General features: G+C 35.0%; 1 protein-coding gene across 3 annotated transcripts in view; it reads left to right on the top strand.

Moving 5' to 3' along the window:
• The window catches only part of LOC143252975 (uncharacterized), a 173,124-nt gene extending 151,319 nt beyond the window's left edge, over positions 1–21,805 (top strand). For all 3 annotated transcript variants that reach the window (XM_076505946.1, XM_076505945.1, XM_076505947.1), the window contains exons 16-18: positions 1,958–2,153; positions 13,161–13,248; positions 19,070–21,805. In XM_076505946.1, the coding sequence (XP_076362061.1) occupies positions 1,958–2,153; positions 13,161–13,248; positions 19,070–20,849 (2,064 nt within the window). In that variant the 3' untranslated portion in view covers positions 20,850–21,805. The remainder of the gene's footprint in view (positions 1–1,957; positions 2,154–13,160; positions 13,249–19,069) is intronic.
• The last annotated feature ends 5,111 nt before the right edge of the window (positions 21,806–26,916 follow it).

Genomic DNA, 26,916 nt, shown 5'->3' on the forward strand with positions numbered 1-26,916 from the left:
AAGTTAAGTAAACAAAATCAAAGTTAAGAACTGCATTAAAAACAGCAAACCCAAACCTCTGACTGATTATATTAGTTTGTTATAACCTGAAAACAAGCCAAAAAATAATAATAAATGTTGCACTAATTAAAAAGATCCTAGCTATAATGTGGGATATAAAATGTACACTAGGTTTTGAAGATGACTAAAAAAGTAGGACCCACATTGTGGTGGGGATACACTGTCTATCAACCTTCATTCATTGGTCTCAAGTAAAGAAATAAAGGAGGAGCAATAGATATAGAAATTAGGAGAGTAAGATGTGGGTGGTAAAGCTGAAGCCCATAACATCCCATATCTATATCACTCTTCACTGCCTGTAGAGAGGTGTGGGTGACTGCTCTCCAAAGCAAAGAAGGAAAATTAATTGAAAAATAAAAATAAGGTAAACCCAGTTGGGGGTGTAAATAAGTTAGAAACTTGCCTCTTGAAGTTAGCATTCCTGCTCCCATTATGGTAGAGAGGCACTTATTGGTAGCCCAATAAATGAATTATACCAGTATGAAGAGTGCCATTCAGTTATCTAAATAATTTAGTATAACTCCCAACCACCACTCATGTATTAAGTCTACTGTGACTATGATGCTCCAAACAAACCTTTATATGTGGCAAGGTGTACATCTGCATCATATAGTGGCAAGCTGCTAAATGGCCTTATTCATAATTAAAAATAGTTATTAGAAATATTTAGTAAATTTTCTTTAATTTTTATTTCTTTATATTTACTTAATACATTCTTATATTTGTTACAAAATAGTTTAATAATTTTATCTAAAGTTTCTTTATTAAATCCATTAACTATTAATTTTTGTATCAGTATTTCAACATTACCAATAAAGTATTGTAATTTATTGCAAATTTTACAATATCTGAATAATTGCAAAGTTATAATGCTTACAACAGAAAGGTATGGTATATTACTATTAAAAAATGGTAAATTATAAATTGAGAAGGCAAAATATTTTTTTTCATCTAAAATATTTACATTGTTATCCTTATCAATTATTTCAATTTCTAAATCTAAATAATATGCTTCTGTATTAGATATTGAAATAGTTTCAGTTTCTAATCCTGCTGGATAAATAGTGTTAGTACATTATTTATACTAATTAAATTACCTATATATCTGTAAGTTAAGGTAAAAATATCTAGATTTCTGTAGTTTTCAATAAATCTGCTCTTATAATAGTAAAATTATAAATTTGCTGTACAAGTAGATTAGTTAGCTCCCATTGGAACTCCTATTATTTGTTTAAAAACCTGGTTATTGAAAAATATATAATTATTGTAAAGACAGAAGACTCGATATATCTTTTATGTTTTTGGAGCTAAATTCTCTTTTGTCCAGTTCTGTAAAAGGGAAACAGAACTTTTATATTAATGAATTTAAGACAAAGATTAAATCTTTTAATGGAATTGTGATGTACAATGTGATGAAATCGAATGTTTGAAGATTATTTTTTTATTCTCAAAAAGTATGTTTTTTTATTATTAACACTTACATTTTGAATTTTATTAAGTAATTTATTTAATACTATAGCCAGTTGTTTAATAAATGTTCTTATTTAATTAGAAATCAATCTAAATTTAATTGGAGATTTATGAAGTTTGGGAACAGCAATTTGAGCTGTGAAATACTTATGAACATGCCCTGGACTTTTAGCTTTGGGGACATTATAACTTTTATAGTCAATCCCACTGTTCAATTAAGAATAGCTTTTTATGTGACAGGTACAGCTATCTGAGCATTTAGCTCTTGTGTCTCATTGAAGTTGAAAATACCAATTATCAAGTTTTAGGAACCTAGTGATATACAGTATGTAATTTTATAACAGTGACATTTTCCTTGTCATAATTATTATATAACAAATTACCAGTACCCATTTTGTTTTATGCAGCATATATATTATTTCCATAGGAACTAATAGTTATACGATTTCAACCTGCAAATGATGAAGAGAAAGTGGCTTATGGAGCATTTTACTCTTACCTGAACTCTCGTAAACGCTATGGAGTTGTTGGAAATGCCTCTAAAATGATAAAAGACTTTTATATCCTACCATTACCTTCTTATAGCCCTGTGCCAACTGTGTTAATGCCATTTGATGGCCCTGGTAAGTGATTTTTTCATGTAACTTATTATTCTGTATCTGTTTTAATTCTTTTCTTTTGTATCAGAAGTCTGCTGGTACTTGTGAGTTTTTCTGTTGTTCTTTTTTCTCATGGTAATTGAATAATTCATGAGTGAAAATATTTCAGTAACTTTAATCATGTATTTCTTAGCATAGAATAATATTCAATTATTTATTGTCCATTAGAAAAATATTGTATTAGGTGTTTATGCATTTAATTTGTTTCTTGACATATATGAATTATTGGTTGATTTTTAAATGCATTTTGATAAAATATGAGATAAAACTTGATGCTTTTTAAATTGGCATAAGTTAAGAGACTGTCTTTACTGTGTAAATAAACTCGGAGATTACAAGGTAAGAGCTAAATATATATATAAATATACACACACACACACTACTTAAACATAAGTATACATAAAAATTTAATTATCACTGTAAGTAGGCTGCAGTCTTCTACAGCCTTTTCCATGTAAAACAGTTGTGAAACTTCAAACATTAGGTTTAACCTTCAGCACAAAAACATTAATTTTTGGACAACTTATTTTTAGAAAAGAATACTTTAAATCAGGCCTTCACAGATATTTTCAGATCTAGGAGCCAGGTGTGCATAACCTAACTTCACTGCTATTTCTACTGGTAAATGGGGGACTGCTCTAGTTCATTGATTATCCACTCCATTATCCACGTTCCTCAATATTCCAAGTCCTCCTCCCCAGCTGTACCATTACAATTTTAGACAATAGTTAACATGTTTTGGAGAAATTGTCACTTGGAAAGTATATTTGATTGCAAAAGTTCAGGTTTTGTATAATATCACTGGTTTTTATTTGTAGGATCTGGCATACATTCAAAATCATAAATTGATTGGTTCACACCTAGCCTTGTCTCATTTATTTGTAATTGTTAAGACAGGAATACAAAACATTTATAGTTTGGTTAACTTTATTTGATTAATGATTAAAGACATAGTATACAAAAATACACAAACTATCCTTGCTTTACTCAGTTATTAATTTTTAAATCCTGAAGATTAAAATATTTTTACTAAGAAAACAGTTTTGAAGCATGAAAACACTGGCAGCAAGTGTAAAGGAGAAAAGTGGAAGGTACCACCTGTATGGTGAAACCTTTTTAATTGAGCCAAATCTGTTACCCAATGTGTAATTGGAAGAAAGTCCCTTATGAAAGACTTGCAAAGGTAAGTTATCAAAGATAATGTTAGTACTGCCTTACCCAAATCAGCTCAAATATTTTGGAAACCATTACAGTCTTGACCCTATTCCTTCTTATTGGAACTGGTTACCATCTATGTGAAATCTAGATGATAGTTCTGGGAATGAATCCTGGATGGAGAATATGTGTTCCTGTTTCCCAGAAAGCAGTTTGGCCACAAGATAACTGGTTGAGTGAAAATCCGTGGAAGATCAAGAATTTGGAAGTCCTCGGGTTCGGTAAACAGACTTTCTGTAGGGAAGATTAGGTGCAAGTGCACATTAAGCCTTGTATACATGTCACGTAACCAGCACTTGATGTCAAAGTTCATGATAATACCTGCAAATTTCAACCTCCTATAACCTATGCACTTGGTTGAACTTTTAACCATTTGTAATTCAGTCAACTTTGTATTTGGATCTGTGCTTTCAGTATTTAAGGTCACATTTTAGTCATGATAGTTCTCTTGAGTCAACTAGCCAATGATGTTACCCTGCCCTTGCATGTGAGTAGTTTCATTAAGTATCTTCAACATCTTGTTTTACCATTGATTACAACTCTACCTCTGAAGTCTCATGACTGCTCCAAAATGCCCAAGACTTCCTCTACAATGAAAGACATGATATAATCGTGGAGCTGGGGAATCATAGACTAATGTTTATGATTAGTGAGCTAACTCAGTGAACTACAATTTTTAAATGACTTGATGCCACTCAGAAGTTCAAGGAAGTCTCTAGCTTTTGATCATAGGACTCGACATCACCCCTAGTCTCCAAGTGACCTAATGGTAGAAGTCAGTACCACTGTTGACACCACCCAGACAAGTGAAGGCAAATGAGCAACATGGCTCAATGATGTATAATGTGTCATGAAGACAACACGTGCTTATATCTTCAATGGAACCACTACCATCTCCAGAATTGATTAAAGTTTTCTAGTACTGGTACATTCCAAAGGGTGTTTAACCCTTTCACAGTGGGTCATGAATCAAAGGCCATGTCATCGTATTTGTTGACTTCCATTCAAAATTGTATTGAATTACTATTGTATGAATATATGATTTATATGAGTAAGTCTGGTGTCAAATTATAGATAATAATTCAAATTTCATATTTTTTATACTTAACTAAAGCTTAGTTACAAAGCTTGACAAATTTTTGTGGTATTCTGTGGTAACAGTACAGTAATTTATGATTTTGTTTTGGTTATTCAAGTATATATATAAAACTGCAAAAAAAATTGTGACATATCTTTCACAGAAAATTTTAAAAGGCTTAGCAACTTGCATCAAGCAACAACACAAGTACATAGGTCATAGAAAGAAGAAAAAATTGTTTCCTTTGCTTCCTCATTTACTGTTCTGTATTTTAAGAAAAATAAGTTTCATAGCTTATTTCTAAGCAGTAATAACCTATAAACATATATAGTGTATGATAATTGAAATTTGACTATGTTACATATTACTAGTCTTCTAAAACACGGGGTCACTTTGTAAAGACTTAAGGTCAATTTTATATTATTAGATATGATAAGTGCATGCATTCTGCATCAGTACAAAATGTATAATGTTAGTGAGGCACAACTAGAAGGAAAATATAATAAAAATAATAAATATTTATAAATATATAATGTTATAAGACTTAAGCTATTTCTTTGTATTTTCATATTATAATTTGTGGTCATTGTGGAATAAAAAAAACATAATATATATATATTTTCTAACTTTATTTTTATGATTGTTATACAGTTAGTCAAATTTAAAGATCCAAATAGTTAGAGTACAAAAAATAACAAACAAAATATAAAGTTTTACTGAAAACAAATTTTTGAAATGTACTTAGGAAGCTTTAGAGACTATAAAAATCATATTAGAGATTTTTTTGAGATAAAGAACAGTTTTTAATTATAACATGAAAATCATCTCACTCTGACTAGTAACAAAACAGGCTATATTTTCACAAACATATCTTTATTAAAAATACTTCATCAAAAAAGTTTTTTTATACAAAAAATTTGTAATATTTACTAAAAGTCTACCTGATATTGTGATGATAAACATACAAATACTTAATATGTATAAACAAATTCATATTTATTATACTGACCCCATTGAGAAAGGGTTAAGAAGGATTAGGGCAGAACAAGTCTTAAGAAGACTGGCATCACTGGGGATTATGTCAGCAGCCATGCATACAAGTTTGTTAATTCATGGGCCAGCTCCAGCAGTGAATGAGAGAGCTTCCACATCAAAGGCTAGACTTGCTGGAAGATCACGTAGGATGTTCATCACTATAGCATCTGAGGTATCACCAGCGAAGCAGCCACAGGAGACATCCTATAGAGCAGTAGTTCCCAACCCGAGGTGCTTGCACCCCTTGGGGGTGCGAGATATCATTCCAGGGGGTGTGAGGTAACATATGTTTTGGCCACCTTCACCTTTATTCTCAAATAAATAATTACTGTGAGGGGTGCAAGAACATATTAAAATGTTTTAGGGGTGCAGGGCATAAAAAAGGTTGGGAACCACTGCTATAGAGAGATAAGAGTAGAATTTCCTACCAAGCCACATAGGGTGATCATGAACTAACTAGAACAGCTTCCAGTGCTCCAAAAGCATTGTCAGAAGATGTGGCTAAGTGGGAGGAGGCAAAAACTTATTTCAACTGGAAAGATGTTCGGTTGAGAAGGAGGTCCATCATCTGCATGACAAGCTAATTAAACACAGGCCCAACCTGATAAGGCCCCAAACAATAATCTATAATCATTGTTAAAATTCATCTTAACTTGAGATGTATTTCTCTTTGACTTAAAATTCTGTACTGTTTTCCTTTCCTTAGCATTGAATTATTTAAACGTGTGTTTTTTACATATAGCTACCATTGATGAATGTACTTTTTTGCTATATCATTTTTTTGCACAGTTTTATTTTACTGTGTTTGCATTTATTTTTTATTACCAAATTATAAGAGATTTTAGCATGAATTTGAAATCAAAGTGTTAACTGTGGAAATTGCCATGACATTCCAAAATGTTAATTGCACAACTTTCTAGAAAACAGATTCAACTTTACCTGCAGAGGAGATACAAACCTTAATATGCAGGGATCCATTTACATATTTTTGGCAGATGATTTTTTTCCTTTCAATGTGACAGTTTTTTGAGGAAGAATAGAATAAGTGATAAAACAATCTGAACTGTTTTTTTCCAGTACAGTCTTATTTTGGTCTGTCTCACTCTTGAGGAGTTTTCACCTTCCACTAATTGCCTTGTTATTCATTTTTGGGGAGAATTGTTCTTTGCCTCCTTTCTTCCTGTTGCTTACAATTCTCCCAGGGAATTCAACAAGTGTATGACATGTACAGTTCACACCTGATTGATATATCCATAGTAGGTACAGCTCAGATGCCCTTTGTGTGGCTTTATCCTTACTTAAACATGGGAGAATTAAGTATTCCAAATTGTCAGTCCTCAGTGTTTGGTAATTTAGGTATTTATGTGTCCTTTGTTATCTGAGTTGGTGTAGATGCATTTTAAATTAAATATTGATTATTAATTTATTTCTTTAGGTAAATTCAATCATTTTGCATATTCATTAATATTACATACTTTGTTGGCTCAGCAAATTTATGGATTTGTTAGTTTGTTCTTAATAAGTAGTTTAAATATATGTTTTGATAGTTTATAACATATCAATACTACTAGTAACATTTAATTGATTGTTCTGTCTGAATACCTTTTTGTCTCCTCATTGTTAACTATGTGCTATAGCATCCTAATTTTCATTAGTGTAGAACTTAATTTTATATCCTGTGTCATCTAGGTTGATTTAGATGAATTGTATATTAGATATTGATTATTAACATATTTTCTTGGTTCATTATTTTTTACGTGCTTTGTGGACTACTTAAATTGAAATGGTTTGTTCATTTGATATTTATAAATACTTTAAATATGTTTAGATAGCTTGTATGTTATATATCATTATTACTAGTATTATATCATCCATTGTTCTATTTGAAAAAGATTTTTGTCACCACTCACTGTATACCTTAATGCCCTAACTTTCATTCATGTTGATCTTTTTTTTTTTTTTTGTTGTTGTTCCATTGCTGATGTGCTAGTTCCTTTCCTTCTCTTAAGGCTGAGTTTTGCTATGGCTCCTTTTTCTATGTTCTTGATATTATGAACCTCATTTTTTTGTTATGATCTACAATTCAGAATTTTTCTCACACCATATTGTTATTTATTTATTGCTCTAAGTCAAGTGTTCCATTACAGCATTCTCATGCTTAGACCAACCTTGGCTCTGTAAGTATTTTGTCAAAAATGTAAACTTTTGGACAACATTTTCACTTTCTGACTGTTTGCACCCTTCTTTCTGTGGATAAATGGCTCTTGCTTCCTTCTTTCCATTCAGAGTCCACAGACCACATTCATCTGCTTCTCTAAGAAGCACCACAAATGGGATTTCTGATGATAGTGGGAAAGTTCGTTCATACCCTTGCTCAATATTACATTCATTTTGGGGGAAGGTCTTCATTCCAATTTCATTCAGTCTCCGCATTGTTCTCTTTGTTTTGGGGTTTGAAGCAGGCAGTTCATATGTCCCTTACTTCATATTTCTTACAGCTTGAGACATTTTATCTCTCTGTTGAGATGAGTTTTCTTGGAAGCTCTCATTCCCATGGGTCAGGCTCATATGTATTACCTTCAGTACACTCTCCTAGATTAATGGAACTTTTCCTCAAATCTCTTGAACCATCCTTGTTTGTATTAACATCTATTCAAAGGCTCATCTTTAAAGGATTAGGTTTCTTGCCTCAACTCCTGGAAGATTTCCAGTCTCTGGTTAATTAAGTAGCTTCTCTCCATATTGCTATTCTCAAGCCTTTGGCAGTTCATCATGCTTTGTCTCACTTCCTTCCTCTCTTCAGAGGGAAGGCGGTTATAGTACATTCTGACGTTTCTGCAGTGGTCATTTATATCATAGTGTAAGAGGGCACCAGTTCTAGGTTTCTCTGTTTTCAAATCCTAGATATTCTTCCTGGACCTACAGTTACTACACTGTGGTCTTATGTTACTATTTTCCTGGCTCTCTTCATCTGGTTGTGGATCAGACTATCTCCTTTCAACAAGATTCTCCTCATAGAAAAATTCTTCAATCCACAGGTTTTTAAGTGGATGTGTTCTCACCTGGAGACACCTCTTAAATTCCTTTGCAACCCACCAGAATACCAAACTTAATTTGGTTTCTCTTTATACAGATACTAACTCTGATGGTGATCACTATATGTCAAGATTGGAGGGGTCTATGCATCTGTGTTTACTCTCCTATTCAATTTTTCTCCAGAGTTCTATCCCTGTTCCAAACCACTCTGTGTCTCAGCCTACTGATTCTTCCTCCCTCAGACTTACACTGGATGTGAAGGATGTTTGGCTTTCGTTTCCATTTCCTTACCTTCTTTCTCCCACCAGTACTCCCATTCTGATCCTGATTGGCTTCTTTGACTGGTTCACTCTTTACTGTGTTATGTGACACATCCTGCATTCTTTCAATTCACTCAGTGATGGTCTGTTACTCATGGACTTAATGAGTAAAGCATGAGAGGACTTCTGTTCATTCCTGCTGACTCTGAATAAATCAAGACTAGTCTGCTTTTCAAGATAGGTAATTGCAGATGCCCCTTTTACTTTCTTCAGTGTGACATTCCTCTGGACTCCCCAGTGCATTCACACACCCTTTTTTTTATGCCAGTGGAATATGGGAGTCCTTACCATTTCCCAGTTTCTTGGGGGTGGACTGTGGAGGTTTCTTGCTGAGTATGTTTAGTAATTTCTTTTACCACACAAACACTTAATTATACACTCAATAATAAGAGGGCAAAGATGGTTTCCCCATTTATCCATTTCCCCTGAATGTTTTTTTTTTCCCAAATGTCCCAAATTTGTAATACCAAATTTGGTACAATACTTCCCTGCTCCTATGGTTTTTGTGCAGTAGAAGCCTCTTTTCCTTAATTCCACTAGATCTAAACATTACTTTTATGCTATTTATGTTTTTTAAACTGTTTTGTTTTACCTTAATTTCCTTTTATTAATTTTACTAAATTTACTTTAATTTTATCTTTTTACCAGATGTTTGGCACATATAGCCTAGCTGCTTTGTGTCATAAAACACTAAATCAACCAACATTTCCTTAATTCCAGTTGCAACAGGTTGAGTTTAAAGAACTTCCTGTGTTTCATATTGCTGGTTATAGGACATATGTACATATTTCTTCCAATTGGGTGAATGTTTCATGTTGTTGTAGTAATTCTGAATGTAGGATGTTCTCCTTCACTTTTAGGGTTGGATTATTTATGATTTCTACTTGTAATACTATCAGAGATATTACCCTGTTCTTGTGGTTTAGTTGAGAAACATGACCATATAATGCCATTTATAATTTATTCTACTTCTTCCTCTTATGGTTGTTTTTGGAGTTTGTTTGGTTTCAGCTTAAAGCTACTCTCCTCTTTGTAGTTCTGGTTGCTTGATGTGTGACATGCTGTTTATTTATAGTTGTGATTGTTAAGCTCATCAACATCAAGGAACACCTGTGTTTGTTTATCAGTTTCCAAATAAGTTGTTTTTCCAGTGAGTTAGAACACAAATAAACTAATTGGGAACAATTCCAAAATGTTAGTCCACATGTCCTAGCCACTTTGTCTATATTTCCTCATGTTGTATTATGATACAACAGCCCTCAAAAAATGCTTGGTACAAAGTCACTATGGTGACTAAAAATTTTATCTTGGTTCTTAGTATTTTACCCGATTTTGTTGATGTGTAGGACTGTGCTAAATGGAACTCGTATCTAGAACATTTCTGGAATGTATGAATGTCAGAACTATTTGTGGATTCTTTGAATCTTAACTCAAACTTTGTTTCTAGGGCTTTAATAATGGATTCAACACTTCATGTTTTTTCAGGAGTGAAACACTACAGTTGGACAACATGTTATTAATTTCACACCATTTTGTTTTCCTTTCAATTCAACCAATTAGTGTGTATGTTTAGGCCCACACAGGACCAAAAGCAGTCAGTTCAAGCTAAGTTAGGTTAATTTCCTACTTCAAGACAAAAAAGTATACCTGTTCCAAAATTAGTGAAGTATCTCACAAGTATGCTTCATTCAGCACACCCTTTCATTCTAGGGGGTCACTTTGAACTTGGTCTCACTCCTGTATGCCTACACTGGTTCTTCCACCTTTTCCATGTGGGATTCTTGCTTTGTGTGAGGGGGGAAGCAAGACTGTATGAGAAATTAACTTGTTTACACTGATAATATATTTTCAGCAAGTACTGGCCTCCCTTCCCACCCTTTCTTTCCATTGCAGATTTTCTTTTGAAGTCTTCCAATTTTCGAAAGTGAAGATTGAACAGGAATAGCAGAGATAGCTAGTTGTGCCAATATAGGTAGTACAATACTATTGGTGGAGAGTAATTACGTGATGTATACATGTTCAGAAATAGCATGGAATTAATGGGGTACTTAGACTGGTATGATAACTGTTAAAGTATTTTAGCAATGCTTAGAGGGCAGAAGAAATAGCTTTGTGTTAGGGGTTAGTACCTATTTAAAATACCTTTTCAGTGTACGAAAAATGTTAACTTTGTGAAAAATAAAATGTTTAATTTTGATTTTTGTACGATCTGTAATAAAATTTAATGTAGTTATTTGTTCTTGGATTCTGAATCATTCACCTGCAAGGTGATTTTTGGTTTTAATATAAAAATACTGTTGTTGTTTTTTTATCTTGCACTTTTTCACATTTCATTTGTGTAATTAATTTCTATAGCCTCCTAAATGAATATCAACATTTTTTAAAAAATAAATCTTGATATTTTATATTCTGTTTCAGCTCTAGCTAATTATCATTTAAATACAATGTAATGGCATGTTTAGAATTAAGAAATGTAAATACAAACTTACCTTAGTATAATAGCCTTAAAACATCTTATTTGGGTCATATATGTAATTTTATGTCTTCATCTTTTCACCAATAGCTTAATTTTTTGTTTTATTTTCCTTTCCCACTTTTTAATCATGTCAACAGGTACCCTTCAGGTGATAGACCAGTAAGAACAGCAGAGATACTTTAAACTTCAGCAAAATCTTTTTAACTCTCTTGGTAATTATAAGCCTTACAGAGCAAGGTGAAGCTTTAGTTATCCTATAAAAATTATTAAACCTTTCAAATATAAATCTTAAAACACCAAATAATACCTAATTAACTAAGATATAAGAAATAAACTTTAATACAATTTAAATGCTATTCTAACTATAATATGTTTAAGTAAGAAAAATGGATGTGCTATCATGAACAAAAAATAGCCAACAGTACTACATACAGTTACATTTACCTAATTATAGTGTAAAATGATATTCTTTTTTCTTTTTTTTTTAACTATACACATGTGTTAAGTTAGTACATGTGAGTTGTAAAGATCAAGGTGTGTTACTAGTTTCACACCATTTTGGTTTTTCTTCCTCTCAATTCAGCCAATTAGTGTGTATGCTTAGGCCCACACAGGACCAAAAGCAGTCAGTTCAAGCTAAGTTAGATTAATTTCCTACTTCAAGATTATCTTGTATTTCTTTATTGTGTTGTAGATATTGTCTTTTCTGGTTAAGTGAATATTACAATAATTATATTGTATTTTCATGGGAAGGATTGATGACTAATATCCTTTGCTGACAAAACTGACAGAGTCTGTATGTAACAGCTGACTAATACTATGTGAAAGCAAGGCTCATGAGGTGATGTTATTAACTGGAAAAAAAAAGTCTACCTGTAGTTTTTAAGCAGACCTTCATGTTTAGTTGAACAAAAGTCTGTTTTGACAGAAAGAAAGCTTTGGATCTAGTCACGATCTGGTAGAAGCGACTGTCTTTTCCTATCTGCAAATACATTTGTTTTTTGTAATAAAGGTTATTTTTATTTTCTTAAACATTTCTAGTCTTTATTTTATATGCGCTAAGGAAACTTAGTCAAGTTATCAAATACAATCTGCTCCCTTTATTTCAGGACAAAATCTGTTGTTATTAGGTCTAACTATCTCATACTTGTAGTAAATCACCAAACTACACATTTTTCAGGTTCCTTTGAAAACATATGAAATGTTAATAGTGCATTTAATATATTATAAATTACTTTCCTGGATGTCCAAATTTAACCTTATTCACAGAACAAAGTTCTCATGTGGACATAGTAAAATCGTGCATGATTTCTCCATATTTATTTATCCAGAAACTTGTGATACAACATTCTTGCAAAAGGTGTTTCAGTTTCTGAGCAGAATGCTGCTTTGTTATTTACAGTAGTGATCATAAGTCTTCCAAGATACCAAACTCAAATTTTAAGAGTAGTTGCTAAAGGAAGTGATTGTTTTGGTTTGCATATAACATTCATATTTTATTTTGCAGTATTAAATGAAAGAAATGTATTTTTCTACATAGAAAAATGGAAATAAAAAACTCTCTATAGAGTCTTCCAAAGCTTAATGTTTGTTGTGACAGTTTATAACAAATGTTTATATGTTTTCTTCCATATCTTGTGATATGGAACTTAACCATGTTTTCATATAAAATAGCAGACTGTTTTGACTGCAACTTTTCATATAGACTTTTTGTGACCATTTTTAAATTGTCTCATTGTTGATTACAAACTTCATCTATAACCTTCTCCTCATTGTGTATATTAATTCTCTCTCTTTTTTACATTTGATAGGTTTGAGTGCTACAAGGTCCCATTTACTCCTGGGTGTGATAGTTCGACATAAAAACCGACCTCAAACATTCACACAACTAACAGAAAGGTTAGTTTTTTACTGTAATAAGATTTTTAGTGCAGAAAAAGTTATACATGTGCTTTTCTAGTCCTTTAAATGGTGTTCTGTTATCCACTTCTCAGTAAAATTAAGACGTGACATTTTCAGATATAGTATTTTAATATAACAGTGAAGCTAATTGACTGTGTTCAGTAGAAATAATTAGCTTAAGTGTTATATTAAAATATAAATCCTCTTTAAAGAACATTGCTTAAGATGATGCTAACATGTTAATAATAATAATTATTAATATTTTATTTTCATGTCAGTTTTATCATAAGGTAATACATAGAATGTGATACTCATTTAAATGCATAAAAAATGAGAAATAATTTAACTGTAGACAAAAAACAATGCATTTACAGTGTAAGTATATTCACCTATCACAACTTTTTTGTTCAAGATTACATTTTGTTAATATAATGCATTTACTTGTAATTGTTTGGTTACTAGTTCATTTATTTAGGCTGTGAGCAACGTTTCACAAAACTAGTAGCATAATTTAAAATAAAACTTATGGTATGTACTTACTGTTTTTCTGTGATGGTAATCTACTAAATACTTACAGAAACAGGTGATTTACAATGCAGTTAGAGAATAAACAAGTGGCCAAAGGGTATATTTAAGAAGGAACTATGTTTTGTTGCCAATTTAATTCTTGTACAATTTTAGTTCTTCTAAAAATATTCCTTCATAAATGCTAAATATGCTTCAGGATGGAGCAGAATATTAAACAAGGGATTAATTTCTTTGCTTGTCTGTTGCTTGTTAACTACATTTGTTTTTATTCTAATCTTTGCTTCAGAAGGACCATAATATCATTTTTTGTTCACAGTTTTTAATATGTTTTATGGTATATATAATAGCCCATTCTTTGTTGTGGTTAATGCAATGGATAGGTTTGATTTGAGGAATGCACCTACACATTAGTGCCTTCAACCATCTTTTATTTCCAGTATTCAAAGATGAAATTAGATGCAATTTGTCAATTTTCTATCATTTCTGCTATCAAATAATCCATCTACTCCTTGTTTAAATCAGGTATAAGTACAGTTATGTGAAAAAGTTAGGACACCCTATGAAAGCCTGTGTATTTTTGTAACGTTTTTAGATATATAGATATTTAATCTCAATTTTAACAATACTGAGAGATTATAGGAATATAACTAAACAAAACTGAAGAAAAGACTTTTCAAGATTTTCTGTAAATGTAATTGTATGAAAATGCATATTCTAACTGAGGAAAAGGTTAGGACACCCCCACATTTATTCCTACTTAAAATGGCTCAACTCACACCAGGTGCACTTGATTAGAAGATCGTTACTCAGCATTGTGAATGAGGCTTGCCCTATTTAAACCTCAGACATTTAGTTTGGTGTGCTCCTGACTGTTGAAGTGAGAGTGAGCACCATGGTGAGAGCAAAAGAGTTGTCTGAGGCCTTCAGAAAGAAAATTGTAGCAGCTTATGAGTCTGGTAAGGGATTTAAAAAGATCCCAAAATATTTTGAAATCAGCCATTCCACTGTCTGGAAAATAGTCACCAAGTGGAGGGCTTTCAAAACAACTGCCAACATGCCCAGGTCTGGTCGTCCAAGCAAGTTCACCCCGAGAGCAGACGGCAAGATGAGGAGGAAACCTTTGCTCTCTAAGAGAAACATCAAGGCCAGACTGAAGTTTGCCAGAGAGAATGTAAACAAAGACCAGGACTTCTGGAATAATGTTCTTTGTACAGATGAGTCCAAAATTGAATTATTTGGACACCAGAACAGAGGACATGTTTGGCATAAGCCAAATACAGCATTCCAGGAAAAGAACCTCATACCAACTGTGAAGCATGGAGGTGGAAGTGTCATGGTTTGGGGCTGCTTTGCTGCAGCAGGACCTGGACAGCTCACAATCATAGAATCCACCATGAATCCTACTGTGTATCAGAGAGTGCTTGAGGATCATGTGAGACCATCTGTACAAAAATTAAAGCTGAAATGAAACTGGACCCTGCAACACTACAATGACCCAAAACATACCAGTAAATCCACTAAGGACTGACTGAAAACTAAGAAATGAAGAGTCCTGGAATGGCAGAGTCAAAGCCCAGATCTTAATCCCATTGAGATGCTGTGAGGTGACTTGAAATGGGCTGTGCATGCAAGAAACCCCTCAAACATCTCACAGCTGAAAGAATTCTGCATTAAGGAGTGGGGCAAACTTTCTTCAGACTGATGTCAGAGACTGGTAGATAAACTACATTATACCATTCCAGAACTAGACACTGGGTTCATAATTATTGGAATTTAGCCGGCAAAATATTTACTTCCGGCAATTTAGCGCCATCTCTGTCATTATCTGCTTGGTCATCATGGTGAACAGGAAACAACTGTCCAGTGATTTAGAAAACCGAATTATTGTAAAATACAAGTCTCGTGTGTCTCTTTCCGGTATTGCTACACGACTTAATGTGCCAAAATCCACTGTTCAAAGCATAATTGCCAAGTTTAAGCTTACAGGATCAACTGCTAGCCTCCCTCTTTCCAGATGCCCCACCAAAATTCCAGAGAGAACCAAGAGGAAGGTTCTCAGAGAAGTTAGTAGGAACCATCATTTAACACGTGATGACATACAGAAACTGGTAAGGGAAACTGGGGTTGAAGTAACCATCTCTACAGTTACAAACATGTTACGCTTCTCTGGGTTCAAAGCATGCCATCCTAGTAGAACTCCATATTTAAAGCCTGTTCATTTAGAAGCACAATTGAGGTATCCAAGAAAGCTTGTAGATAAATCCTTTGCCTATTGGAAGTGTATTCTTTGGTCAGACGAGACTAAAATCGAGCTTTTCGGCCACAATGATGTTTGCTGTATTTTCCGTAAGAAGGGGGGAACGAAATCTTCCAAAGAACACCGTCCCTACAGTTAAACATGGAGGTAGCTCGATCATGCTATGGGGTTCCTTCAGCTCTTTTGGTGTAGGCAGCCTTCACCGCATCAACAGAATCATGAAAAAAGAAGAGTACGTTCATATATTAGGCGTTTATATCAAGAATGATGCTCGGAACTTGCGGCTTGGGCATCGTTGGATCTTCCAGCACAACAATGACCCTAAGCACAATCAAAATATGTGCAATCCTGATGCAGAGGAACCATATAAGCGTTCTGGAGTGGCCATCGCAGTCACCCGATCTCAACCCAATTGAAAACGTTTGGCATGAGTTGAAGACCAGGGTTCATCAGCGTCATCCAAAAAACTTGCAAGAGTTGAGACCTTCTGTAAAGAAGAATGGAAGAAAATACCAGTTGATTACTGTCAAACGATCATGGAGGGCTATGAGGAGAGATTGCGCCAAGTAATTCACCTGAAAGGCTACACAACTGACCATTAAAGTGGATGCACGAACACTTTCTGCCCCTCCTATGTTTGATTATTTGTTTATAAACAGTTTATTTGTCATTCAATTTGCATAAAAATATATGTAGATGTGTGTTAGTATGATATGTATAATATACTATACTTTCATTATCCTAATTGTGCTACTTCTTAAGTTATGAGGAAAAACTACTCACAACGCAGGGGTACGAACACTTTCTTTCGTAACTGTATGTATCTTAGAATTATATAATGTTGTGATGTAATCTTTTTACTTTTACATTCTCTTCATTGTAAAGATAACAAAAAATATATTGAATATCTGATAAAGAATTCTAAGTATTGTCAGCTTTATATTAAACTTGATGTTTTGTTGAATCCTAGTAATAAAAATTATGAACTTGATTTCCACAGTGTTAATTTTTTAATCTAGTCATTATAAAATATGCAACATTCTTAGCATGGTGAGAATATAAGTTTAACAAGTTTATTTGTTTTCTCCACCTTAATAATATAGTTGTTATATATGACACAAGTTTGTATCTGTCACTCATAAATCTTATCACTGTTTGAGACACAAAATTATGAACTACTTCATTGTCTAATTGGTAAGTAGTTACTAATTTCCATTTGATCTTATTCACTGTTGTATTATCAGTGAATACAAATTGCTTATATAGCTTATATTCTATGTTTTTTCTGTTTATCTGCTGCTGTTTCCAGGGAAGGACTGTTTGTGGTGGCAAAAGCCAGTATTTAATATTGTGATTTTTTTATTCTGTCCATCATCATGAGGCTCTTCTGGTGTTTTAGTAAATTTTGTGAATTTACTAAACAGCTAAGTATCAAAATTGCATGGCAGATGTACCATTGGCACAAAGAAATGGCAAGGCAAGAAAATTTGAGAGAGAGATGTGACATTGAAAGCCTTTTTTTTTTTTTTTATAGAAATACAAAGCAAAAGTGCTAGTGACAAAGAAATAAGGGATAGATTTGCAAAACATCGAGTTTCTGTTTTTAACAGAAAAGTAATGCAAACTGTACACTTTAATCAGGCAAAATAAATAGATGAATTGATGTTTGAAGATCACATTTAAAACAAGCTTGAAAGTACAGAAAATGTTTCCTTCTACTGCCATGGGGAAAAGTCATGGCATGAGCACAAAATACGTGTTTTTTGGGTTAGTTTTGTTTTTCAAGTGAATGGGGTACTCTTCCATTATTAGTTTTTTTCATTTTAAAAGAAATATGTAAACTACTTTCATGATCATATCCATTTCTCTGTAATTTCTCTGTTTAGGCATTTAACTAATTGAATGATTTAAAGAGAAATATCTAGGTTTGAATACTGTTCTGATTTTGTGCTGTTTTTATATTATTTGTATGTTTTGATAGAGACCATTGGAATAGGGTAATATATGTTTGTATTTTTCTTCCTGCTTTCTTTTAATATTTATTTTTGACTTGGTTCTGAATATCAGTTGTTAAAGAAGGTTTTCTTCTCTTGAAAACCAGTGTACTGCAATCTTTTTAACTCTGGTCTGAGACAACAATCTTTACACTTTGAAGTGTTTTGGGAGCTTACATTATTCTAAATTGTATCGTAGAAAATTGTTTATTCAGTTGGTATATTAATTCTGGAATGATCATATTATCTAATAGACATAGACTACCTAGAGTCCAGAATGACTTGTAATGTATAAGATGTTGGAAATTAGGAAGAAAAATCACAACAACCTTCCTTAATAATGCATACTCTAAACAATTCATAAAGAAGAGAATGAACCATTCAGATAGTTAATTCAGTTTCTATTTGGGAAACCCTGTATGAAGGAATAGCACAGTAACCTTTCTAACCAAACTTTCATTAATCAAATCTCCTATTTCTGCTGCTAATTCACATTCTTTCTTAGAACTTCCTTGAAGATGGCAATAGATTAATAACCAAAATGTTTAATATAAATTAATTAAGAATCAGTTTTTAGTAATAACATTTGTAAAATAAAGAATAAAAGCTGTCAGTTAATTAATAATTAGAATTTATTTGTTGTATAGGCAATTAGCCATTATAATGTCTGATACTTGATTGCCATAATGTTACCACGAATACAACTTACCAAGGACCATTGATTATCTTTGTGCATGACTAATATAAATTTGATTAATATACTTTAAAAATGAACACTTAATAATGTAAGAGTTTCTGAATCAATATCATCTTTATTTCTTTTTTATTTTTGTTTTTTATTTAAGCAAAATTTCAGAGTGCATTGTTGATTGTTTAATCTTAACTTTTTTGTTACAACATAGCCTGGTGAAAATATTTTGAAAAAATTGCATAATTTATATTTAAAAAATAGTAAATTGTTCATAGCTTTGCAAACACACTTAGTGGGCTTAACAGTTTCTTCATCATGTTTTAACAAAAATTATTTACTTTGTTGTAGCCATTTCCAGTCAGAGAACATGGATCCTTATGAGCCATCTTACACTCCACCTTTAGATACGCTTCCGTATGAAAAAGATCAAAATCTTTCTGATGATAATTTAACCCCTCTTTACACTCCAAAGCTCTCAACTTCTAACAAGAGACTAACTGTAAAAAATGATAGTGAGCCTTATGACCCTTCATTTACACCTCCATTGGAAAAGATGTCTCGAAAGAATACTTGTGAATTGAACGATGTCACCATGAGTGATTCTGGACAAAACCTGACTCCAGCTGTGAGCATTGATGAGGACAAGCCATATGACCCTGAAGAAACAGATTTTTCACTTCCACAAATATGGAAACAACAGACTTCTATGGCCAGTGGTTCACCAGCAGTCACTGAACAGGCTGACCAACAAAAACTGTTAATTGAATTGTCAGATAAAGCTCAAGCAGGAAAGAAACAAACTGACCAACAGTGTTTTCAAGATATGAGTTGTAAGTCAGCAGATGGGAATATATCTTCAACATCAACATATCAAAACTATTCTTGGCCAGATGGTAAATCACTGAATATGACAGATAGTGCACATAATATACAACACCTTGCACAAAACTTTTCAAATAATGTCTTTTCTGAACAATCTCCAAAGAAAGAATCTTTAACAGTTACAAGTGATATACTTAAAAAATTATCGTCAGGCCTGCCTCCACACTTACGAAGCATTATCAATGTTATTAATGAAGTAACTCAACAGGTAACCAGTGGTACTCGTATGTCACAGAATATAGACCAGAGTGGAGAGGAGACAGAGAAAATGTCTCTTTTACCTGAAGATTCCATTATTCAGGACTTCTCTAATGTTTCACAAGAAGAACCTAAACAAGAAAATTGGGCACATCCAGGTGACAAAAAGTTACCTAAAACTATGACAAATATTGCATCACTTACAAAATTACAAGATCCTAGGCTTAGAGGAAGGACTATTGATGAAGATGCAATGATTCCTCACTCACCTCATGCATTTACTGCTGTCTCTGAAAATTTCAGACCACCCCAAGTTATTTCTCAAGTCTTATCATCAAATAAAAACTCATTAATTTGTAGCCAACCTAATACTTTCTCAAGTGACATAAGTGGGAGAAGTGAAAAGAAAAGCTTATCTCTCTCGCCAAGAAAATCATTACCAGAACCTCCACCACCAGGTGTTGACTTTGAAGAATTGGACAGTTCTGCTACAGCACCATCTTTCCCATTGGTTTCACATACAATAGGATCTACAGGAATAGCATTGGGTCTAAAGCCATCTCCAACTCCACCGCTTGGTGAAGCTGTCAAACCATCTCTTCCCCCAAGTAGTGCTATAGGTTATGCCTTTTCTAAATCTTTGCATTCTGAAAATCCTTATGTAAGTTCTAGTATTCGTCAGAAGCCTGTAGAACCTCATTTGTCTACTCCTCATCAGCATCCTGGGAGTAGTTATAATTCTTATCAGTACCCATATAGTGGAGGAAGTGATCACTATGCAAGTAGTTCCACAAGAATTCAGGCACCATTTGGACAGCTCAGTCCCACAGAGAGGTCAAAATCAAGTCCTTTCAACTGTAACAAAGATCAAGATGAAAGAGAACGGTTAAACAGGTACCATGAGCATAAACGAGACAGAGACTATAGGCGTGAACATGATCACAGTCGAGAAAGGGACCGAGATTGGAGGTCAAAAGATAAAAAAAAACACTATCATAGAGAGGATCATTATCGGGGTGATAGAAGGAAGAGACGTCATCGTAACTAGATTTCGTTGTGTGTTTTTTTTTTTTTACTTTTTTTTCTTATTTGGTATAGAACAGATGTGTTTTCTCTGTAAATTGTACAGTTATAAAGTATTGTCTCATCTACTACAACAAAAACATCTGTGTGTTGCATTCAAGTGTGTTCATCACATTGATCAGTAGTTCGCTCATTTATTGCCTATATTGTGCTGGATTTTAATCACATTAATCAACATAACTTTTACAAATGCAACTAATCTTAATTATAATGTCATTATCAATTTTTTAATGTTTTCGCTTCGCACTATTAAAGTTTTGTATATAACTGGATTGCATTTTTAGATGAAAGTTTTTATTGACAATAAGTTTTCTGCAAGATAGTTTATATCTACAGTGAAGTTTTCTACATATTTGCACAAACCCCTCAAGCTGTTCTAGTAGTCGGTATTTTAGATGTGTATAAAAATAATTAATATAACAGTTGCTTGACATATTTAAGTTTATCTTTGATGTTGCTTGTAGCTGTTCAATGAACATAAAATATTGTAAGTAGTTTAAAATGTACATCTTTCCTGCTTTATTTGTCTGTGTGAGTTTCTTTGAACTGAGATTAGAAGAAGACAGCCATCACCAGAATAAACCTTGTCTGATGTTTTTATCTTTACTATATGATATGAATGTTACATTTCTGAGTATGTAAAATTTATTCTTAAAATCTACTATCTCCAAGGTGTTACAAATTTTAGCTTCTTAATTTTGTTTATTTGTTCAAGTCGATGTGTAAAAAGAAGCTCTTGTTAGTACAGTTTGTCCTGTTTACTGTCTGATGCTATAGACTATTGTGATTTTGTATATAATCTTATGGTACTAGTTAAAAATCTGCCTCTGTAATACATATATTGGTGTGCAGTCAATGCGAAAAGTACTTGTAACAGAGTGTGAACTGTAGGCAAATAATAAACTGATACTGCTTTAAAAATTGTATCATACAAATGTTATTAAAATAAGAACTCGTATTTAAAAATTAACTATATTCGCATTATTATAGCTAAGTACCTCAGTCTCACATTGCAGTATTAAAAATAATAGTTAAAATTTTCCAAGTCTATTTTGTTCCCATCCATGGGACTGTATGGCATGGTGGTTAGGACATTCCAATCACAATATGCAGGTTACGGGTTCAAGTCTCGTCACCAAACATCCTCACCTTTTCAGCCATGGGGGCATCATTTCGTATTTGTTGGTAAAAATGTAAAAGATTGACCAAAGATTTGGCAGTTGATTCTGACTAGCTGTCTTTTCTATAGTTTGTTACTTCCAAATTAGGAACGGCTAACTTAGTTTTGCGCGAAATTCAGTGAACAAAGAGATGATGTGCGTCATTTACCAGCAGTATTTGGTTGGGGTAGAGATTCAATTGGCTTTCATACACTACAAAAATGGATAATGTATGTGATTTGAGCAGCCCTTTTGAGGATACGCAAGGACCTCTGAAAGTTATCGTTATGGACAAAAACAAAGACAAGAGCTGCTTTACTATTATGGTGCCCCTCGGTGTGGATTCCTGTACATGGTGATGGGACCACCCAGGGAAGGTTCTGTTCTTTCTGGTTACCTCCTCTAGGATCTAAGTATCCATCCACGTGTTTGCCGTGCGTGGCGACCTGTGAAGGGGAGGAGAGGAACCTGGTGGTTTAGGGGTCCAACCCTAACACACCATTTTGGCCTTGAATTCCTGTAGATGAGCAGCCTTTGGGTGGCCCCCCTTGGGTCAGTCAGCTGGTCCACTTGGGTTAGAGTTAACCAAGTACCAGTGTTGGAAGTTCTCAACGGGTGCTGTGGACGTTGTGTCTGATGCTGGTGTTTGGGTATAGTGCTCACGAAACCCTTGCATAACATTGTAGTGCATCCCCTCACAGGGCTCCATGGTAGGTGGGGTCAGTGGGCACCGAAATTTTTCTTTTTTCCTATGGATTCTCCTACGAAAAATTTAAATAAAATAGTGATAAAACAGCCAATAGGTAAACGACCACGTCTTGAAGACTGAGCAGCAATCTTCAACATCTGTAACACAGTATCTCATTTTCTTACATTACATTCTCTTTCAGAAAAACCTTTAGGATAAATGTCCCCCTTTTTTATTCAGAAGGGACTTGCTGGCTCTCTAAAGTCAATAAAGAAGCTTCGATCTGGAGACATTGGTTGAAACATCCACATCCCAACACCATGAACTCCTCTTGAATTCAAAGACAATTGTGGATATACCTATTGAGGTTACTTCTCATCCTACCTTGAATTCATCACAATGAGTTATTGTTGTTGAGAGGGATTTGAAGAACGTCCCCAAGTCAGAGAGTTTCTGCAGTGAGGTGCATCTCCACTTGTAAAGATGGAGTTACTGTGCTGACAAATATTCTCGTTTTGACATTTACATCACCACATGCACCTGCCACTATCAAGGCAGGTTATCTAAATTGCAGGGTACGGCCGTACATTCCAAACCCTCTGATGTTTCCAATGTCAGAGGTTTGGCCACTCAAAGACGTCATGTGGTGGTGACAAGGACCACGATGCTTATGAGTATGACAGGGACCCACATTGTGTCAACTGCAATAGTTCTCACCCTTCCTACTTTCGTTCTTGCCCTAAATGGTTGGAGGAAAAAGAGGTGCAGTGTTTGAAAACGACTCATAACATTAGTTATCCTGAGGATCGGACATTGCTGTCTGCCACTTCGTCTCGGACATATGCTGCTGCACTTCATTCCACAACTACAGTGGGAGTGCAGACAGATCTCTCTGTGCCTCCAAGAGAATCGTTTTCAAAACAAATGAAAAGCCTTTTGACCTCCATGGTTAAAAACGTTGATGAATCAACTTCTACACCCATCTCTGTTCTTGCCATACATTCCAACAAACAACAAGTTCCACATTCTTTGGTTTCAAATACAGGCATTTATTCAGATACATCTTTTTCTTCAACCCCAAGATTCAAAACAATCATTCGTTCGCATCCTCAGTCACTGGAATCCCCTTACAACAACAAAGATCTGTCCAATCAAACCAGGGCAGGATCCATGGAGGTCAATAGACCTCCTCCGAATAAGGACAGTAAGGAAAAAAGACGTGGTCGTAAACAGAAGGGTTCTCCAGCCACTCCACCTACCCGTCATTAAAAATGGCTACTTTGATACAATGGAACTGTCGAGGTTTATGTTCTAATCTGGATGACATCAAAACACTGATTGCTTCCTACCATCCTGTATGTTTTTCCTTACAAGAAACATTTCTGAAACCTGCCGATACAGTCACCTTACGGTGGTTTTTTCTGTACAGAAATGACAGGCTGTGTGATGGACGAGTACATGGAGGGGTGACACTGTTGGTTGATAAGCATGTGCCCACCCTGTCTTTGTCACTCAACACACCCTTGGAGGCTGTAGCCATCACTGTTCTCTCTACCTGTCACCTGGAGAAACATGATCAATCAGACCTTCATGCTTTCATTGAACAGTTGTCATCTCCCTTTCTAATCCTGGGGGACTAGACATCATCCCCTCTGGGGAAGTGCTGTTATTGATAGGAGGGATCGCTATGTAGAGCATATGCTCTTTGATCACAATCTTTCTCTTTTCAGTACTGGTTCTTCCACTTATTTTCACGCACCTAGTCAGTCCTTTACTGCTATTGATCTCTCAGTTTGCTCCCCTTCATTGTTCTTCCATCCTTCATGGAGCGTTGACAATAATCCACTACACAGTGATTATTTTCCTATACTTTTGAGAGAGACTGACCATGGTCGATGCCACCCTATCTGTGTGCCCTGGTGGAAGCTGGATCATGCTGACTGGTCCACTTTCACTGCTCTCGCAGAACTTGATCCTGCCATCATCAGTCAGCCATCAATAGACGACTGTAGCAGTAGTAACTGACTGTATAATACAAGCAGCTACTCTGTGTATTCCTAAGACCTCTACACATTTTCCACGATATCCTCGTCCGTGATGGAATCCTGCCTGCTACATGGCACAGAAAGCTCAAAAACGGGCCTTGTATACTTTCCATAGATATCCCACACTTTCACACCGCATTGCTTTCCAACGGGCCCGTGCACATGCTAGGTGGGTAAGACTTCAAAGCCAGAATAATCTTCGATTAAGTTCACAACTAGCATATCTTCTACCACCAGTTTCAAGGTCGTGTGGGACAGGGTTTACAAGGTCAGTGGCACTACAATTATGCCCCCCTCTCGATCTTACTCTCTGATAGCCAAGAGGTAGCTGATGTCCAGAGATCGCCATTACTCTAGGTGAAAGCTTTTGCCAGGTATCTAGCACTTCTGCTTGTTCCTCTGCCTTCTTGGCCATCAAGACTGAGACAGAGCATTCACCTCTTTCCTTTCGAACTGACTGTCTCTTTGACTATAATCGTCCCTTTACACTTGTGGAACTGAAAATGGCCCTTTATCGGTCTGGCAGTACATCTGTTGGACCTGATGATGTACACTATAGCACGCTGCACTATCTCTCTCCTGCTTCATTTGATATTCTTCTAATTGTTTTTAACTGGATCTGGCAGGAGAATATATTTCCTAATGCCTGGTGCCAGGCTATTATCTTACCTTTCTCTAAGCCTGGGAAATATCCCAAGATTCCTTCAAACTACCATACAATTGCTTTTACGAGCTGCCTCTGTAAGACCTTAGAGAGGATGGTTAATGCTCATCTTGTTTGGTTCCTCGAATCAAACAACCTCCTCTCGTCTACCCAGTGTGGGTTCCGACGACAGCACTCTACCACGGACCACCTAATTCGACTGGAAACATCAATCAGAGAAGCCTTTCTCAAACGACAGCATCTTGTATCAATATTCTTTAACATTGAGAAGGCTTAAGACACAACATGGAAGTATGGCATTTTGCGAGACCTCCATAAATAGGGGTTACGTGGCCATTTACCCATGTTTATTAAAAATTTGTTAATGGACAGGAGATTCCAAGTTGTGGGTTCGACACTTTCCCGCTCTTTTTTACAGGAACTTGGGGTTCTTCAGGGCTGTGTTTTGAATGTCACATTTTTCAGAAAAAAGATTAATACCATCACTGAACAACTCCCTCTCACTGTTGCCTACGGGCTCTATGTCGACGACTTTCATATCTCGTGTCAATCGTCGAATATGAGATATATTGAGCATCAACTACAAACTGCCCTCAATCGTGTACTGAAGTGGACCACAGCGAACGGCTTTAATTTCTCTCTCTCTAAAACCGTTTGCATGTACTTTTTTTGCCAACGGGGTATTCACCCTGATCCTGAACTCTGTATTGGCAAAGTTATGCTGCCTGTGGTACCTGAGACAAAGTTCTTGGGGCTTATCTTTCACCATAAGCTGACTTTTATAGCACACATCAAGCAGCTACAGGTCAAATGCATAAGAGCACTGAACATCCTCCGTGTCCTCTCTTCCACCAGTTTGGGAGCAGATCGAAACTCGACTATGGTTCAATGGTCTATGGCTCTGCCAGACCCTCGGCCTTAACGATGCTGGACCCCATCATCATCAAGGACTTCAACTCTGCACTAGGGCTTTCTGCACCTCCCCAGTTCAGAGCTTATACGTAGAATCTCATGAACCTTCTCTGCACCGTCGCCGTTTGCAACTGTCTTTACTTCGTTCCTTACCAAAGCATCCCACCTGGGGATGTGTTTTCCTTCCTCGGCGGGCCATACTTTTCAGAACAGACGATCTGCCATTGCTCCTTTTGGCCTTTGCTTCCAGGCACTATTGGATGAATTGGGTCTGTCCTTGGATAACATTGCAGAATCCACTGTCAGACCATCCCATCATGGCTTATTACAGTCCTAATATGTGACCTTTCTTTAAGTCATCTGAGAAAGGCAGATACTTCCGATTGGAAGTACCGTCTTTTATTTACTGAACATCTTTCGAACAATCTTTCCATTACAATTTATACGGATGATTCCAAATCAGGTGACTCTGTGGGCTCTGCCATGGTTTGTTGTGGTTTGGTGGTTGCTCGCAGAATCCCCTCTACAGCTTCTGTGTTCACTGCTGAACAATAGTTTACATT

Source organism: Tachypleus tridentatus, chromosome 6 (assembly GCF_004210375.1).
Source record: "Tachypleus tridentatus isolate NWPU-2018 chromosome 6, ASM421037v1, whole genome shotgun sequence".
NCBI classification, from domain to species: domain Eukaryota; kingdom Metazoa; phylum Arthropoda; class Merostomata; order Xiphosura; family Limulidae; genus Tachypleus; species Tachypleus tridentatus.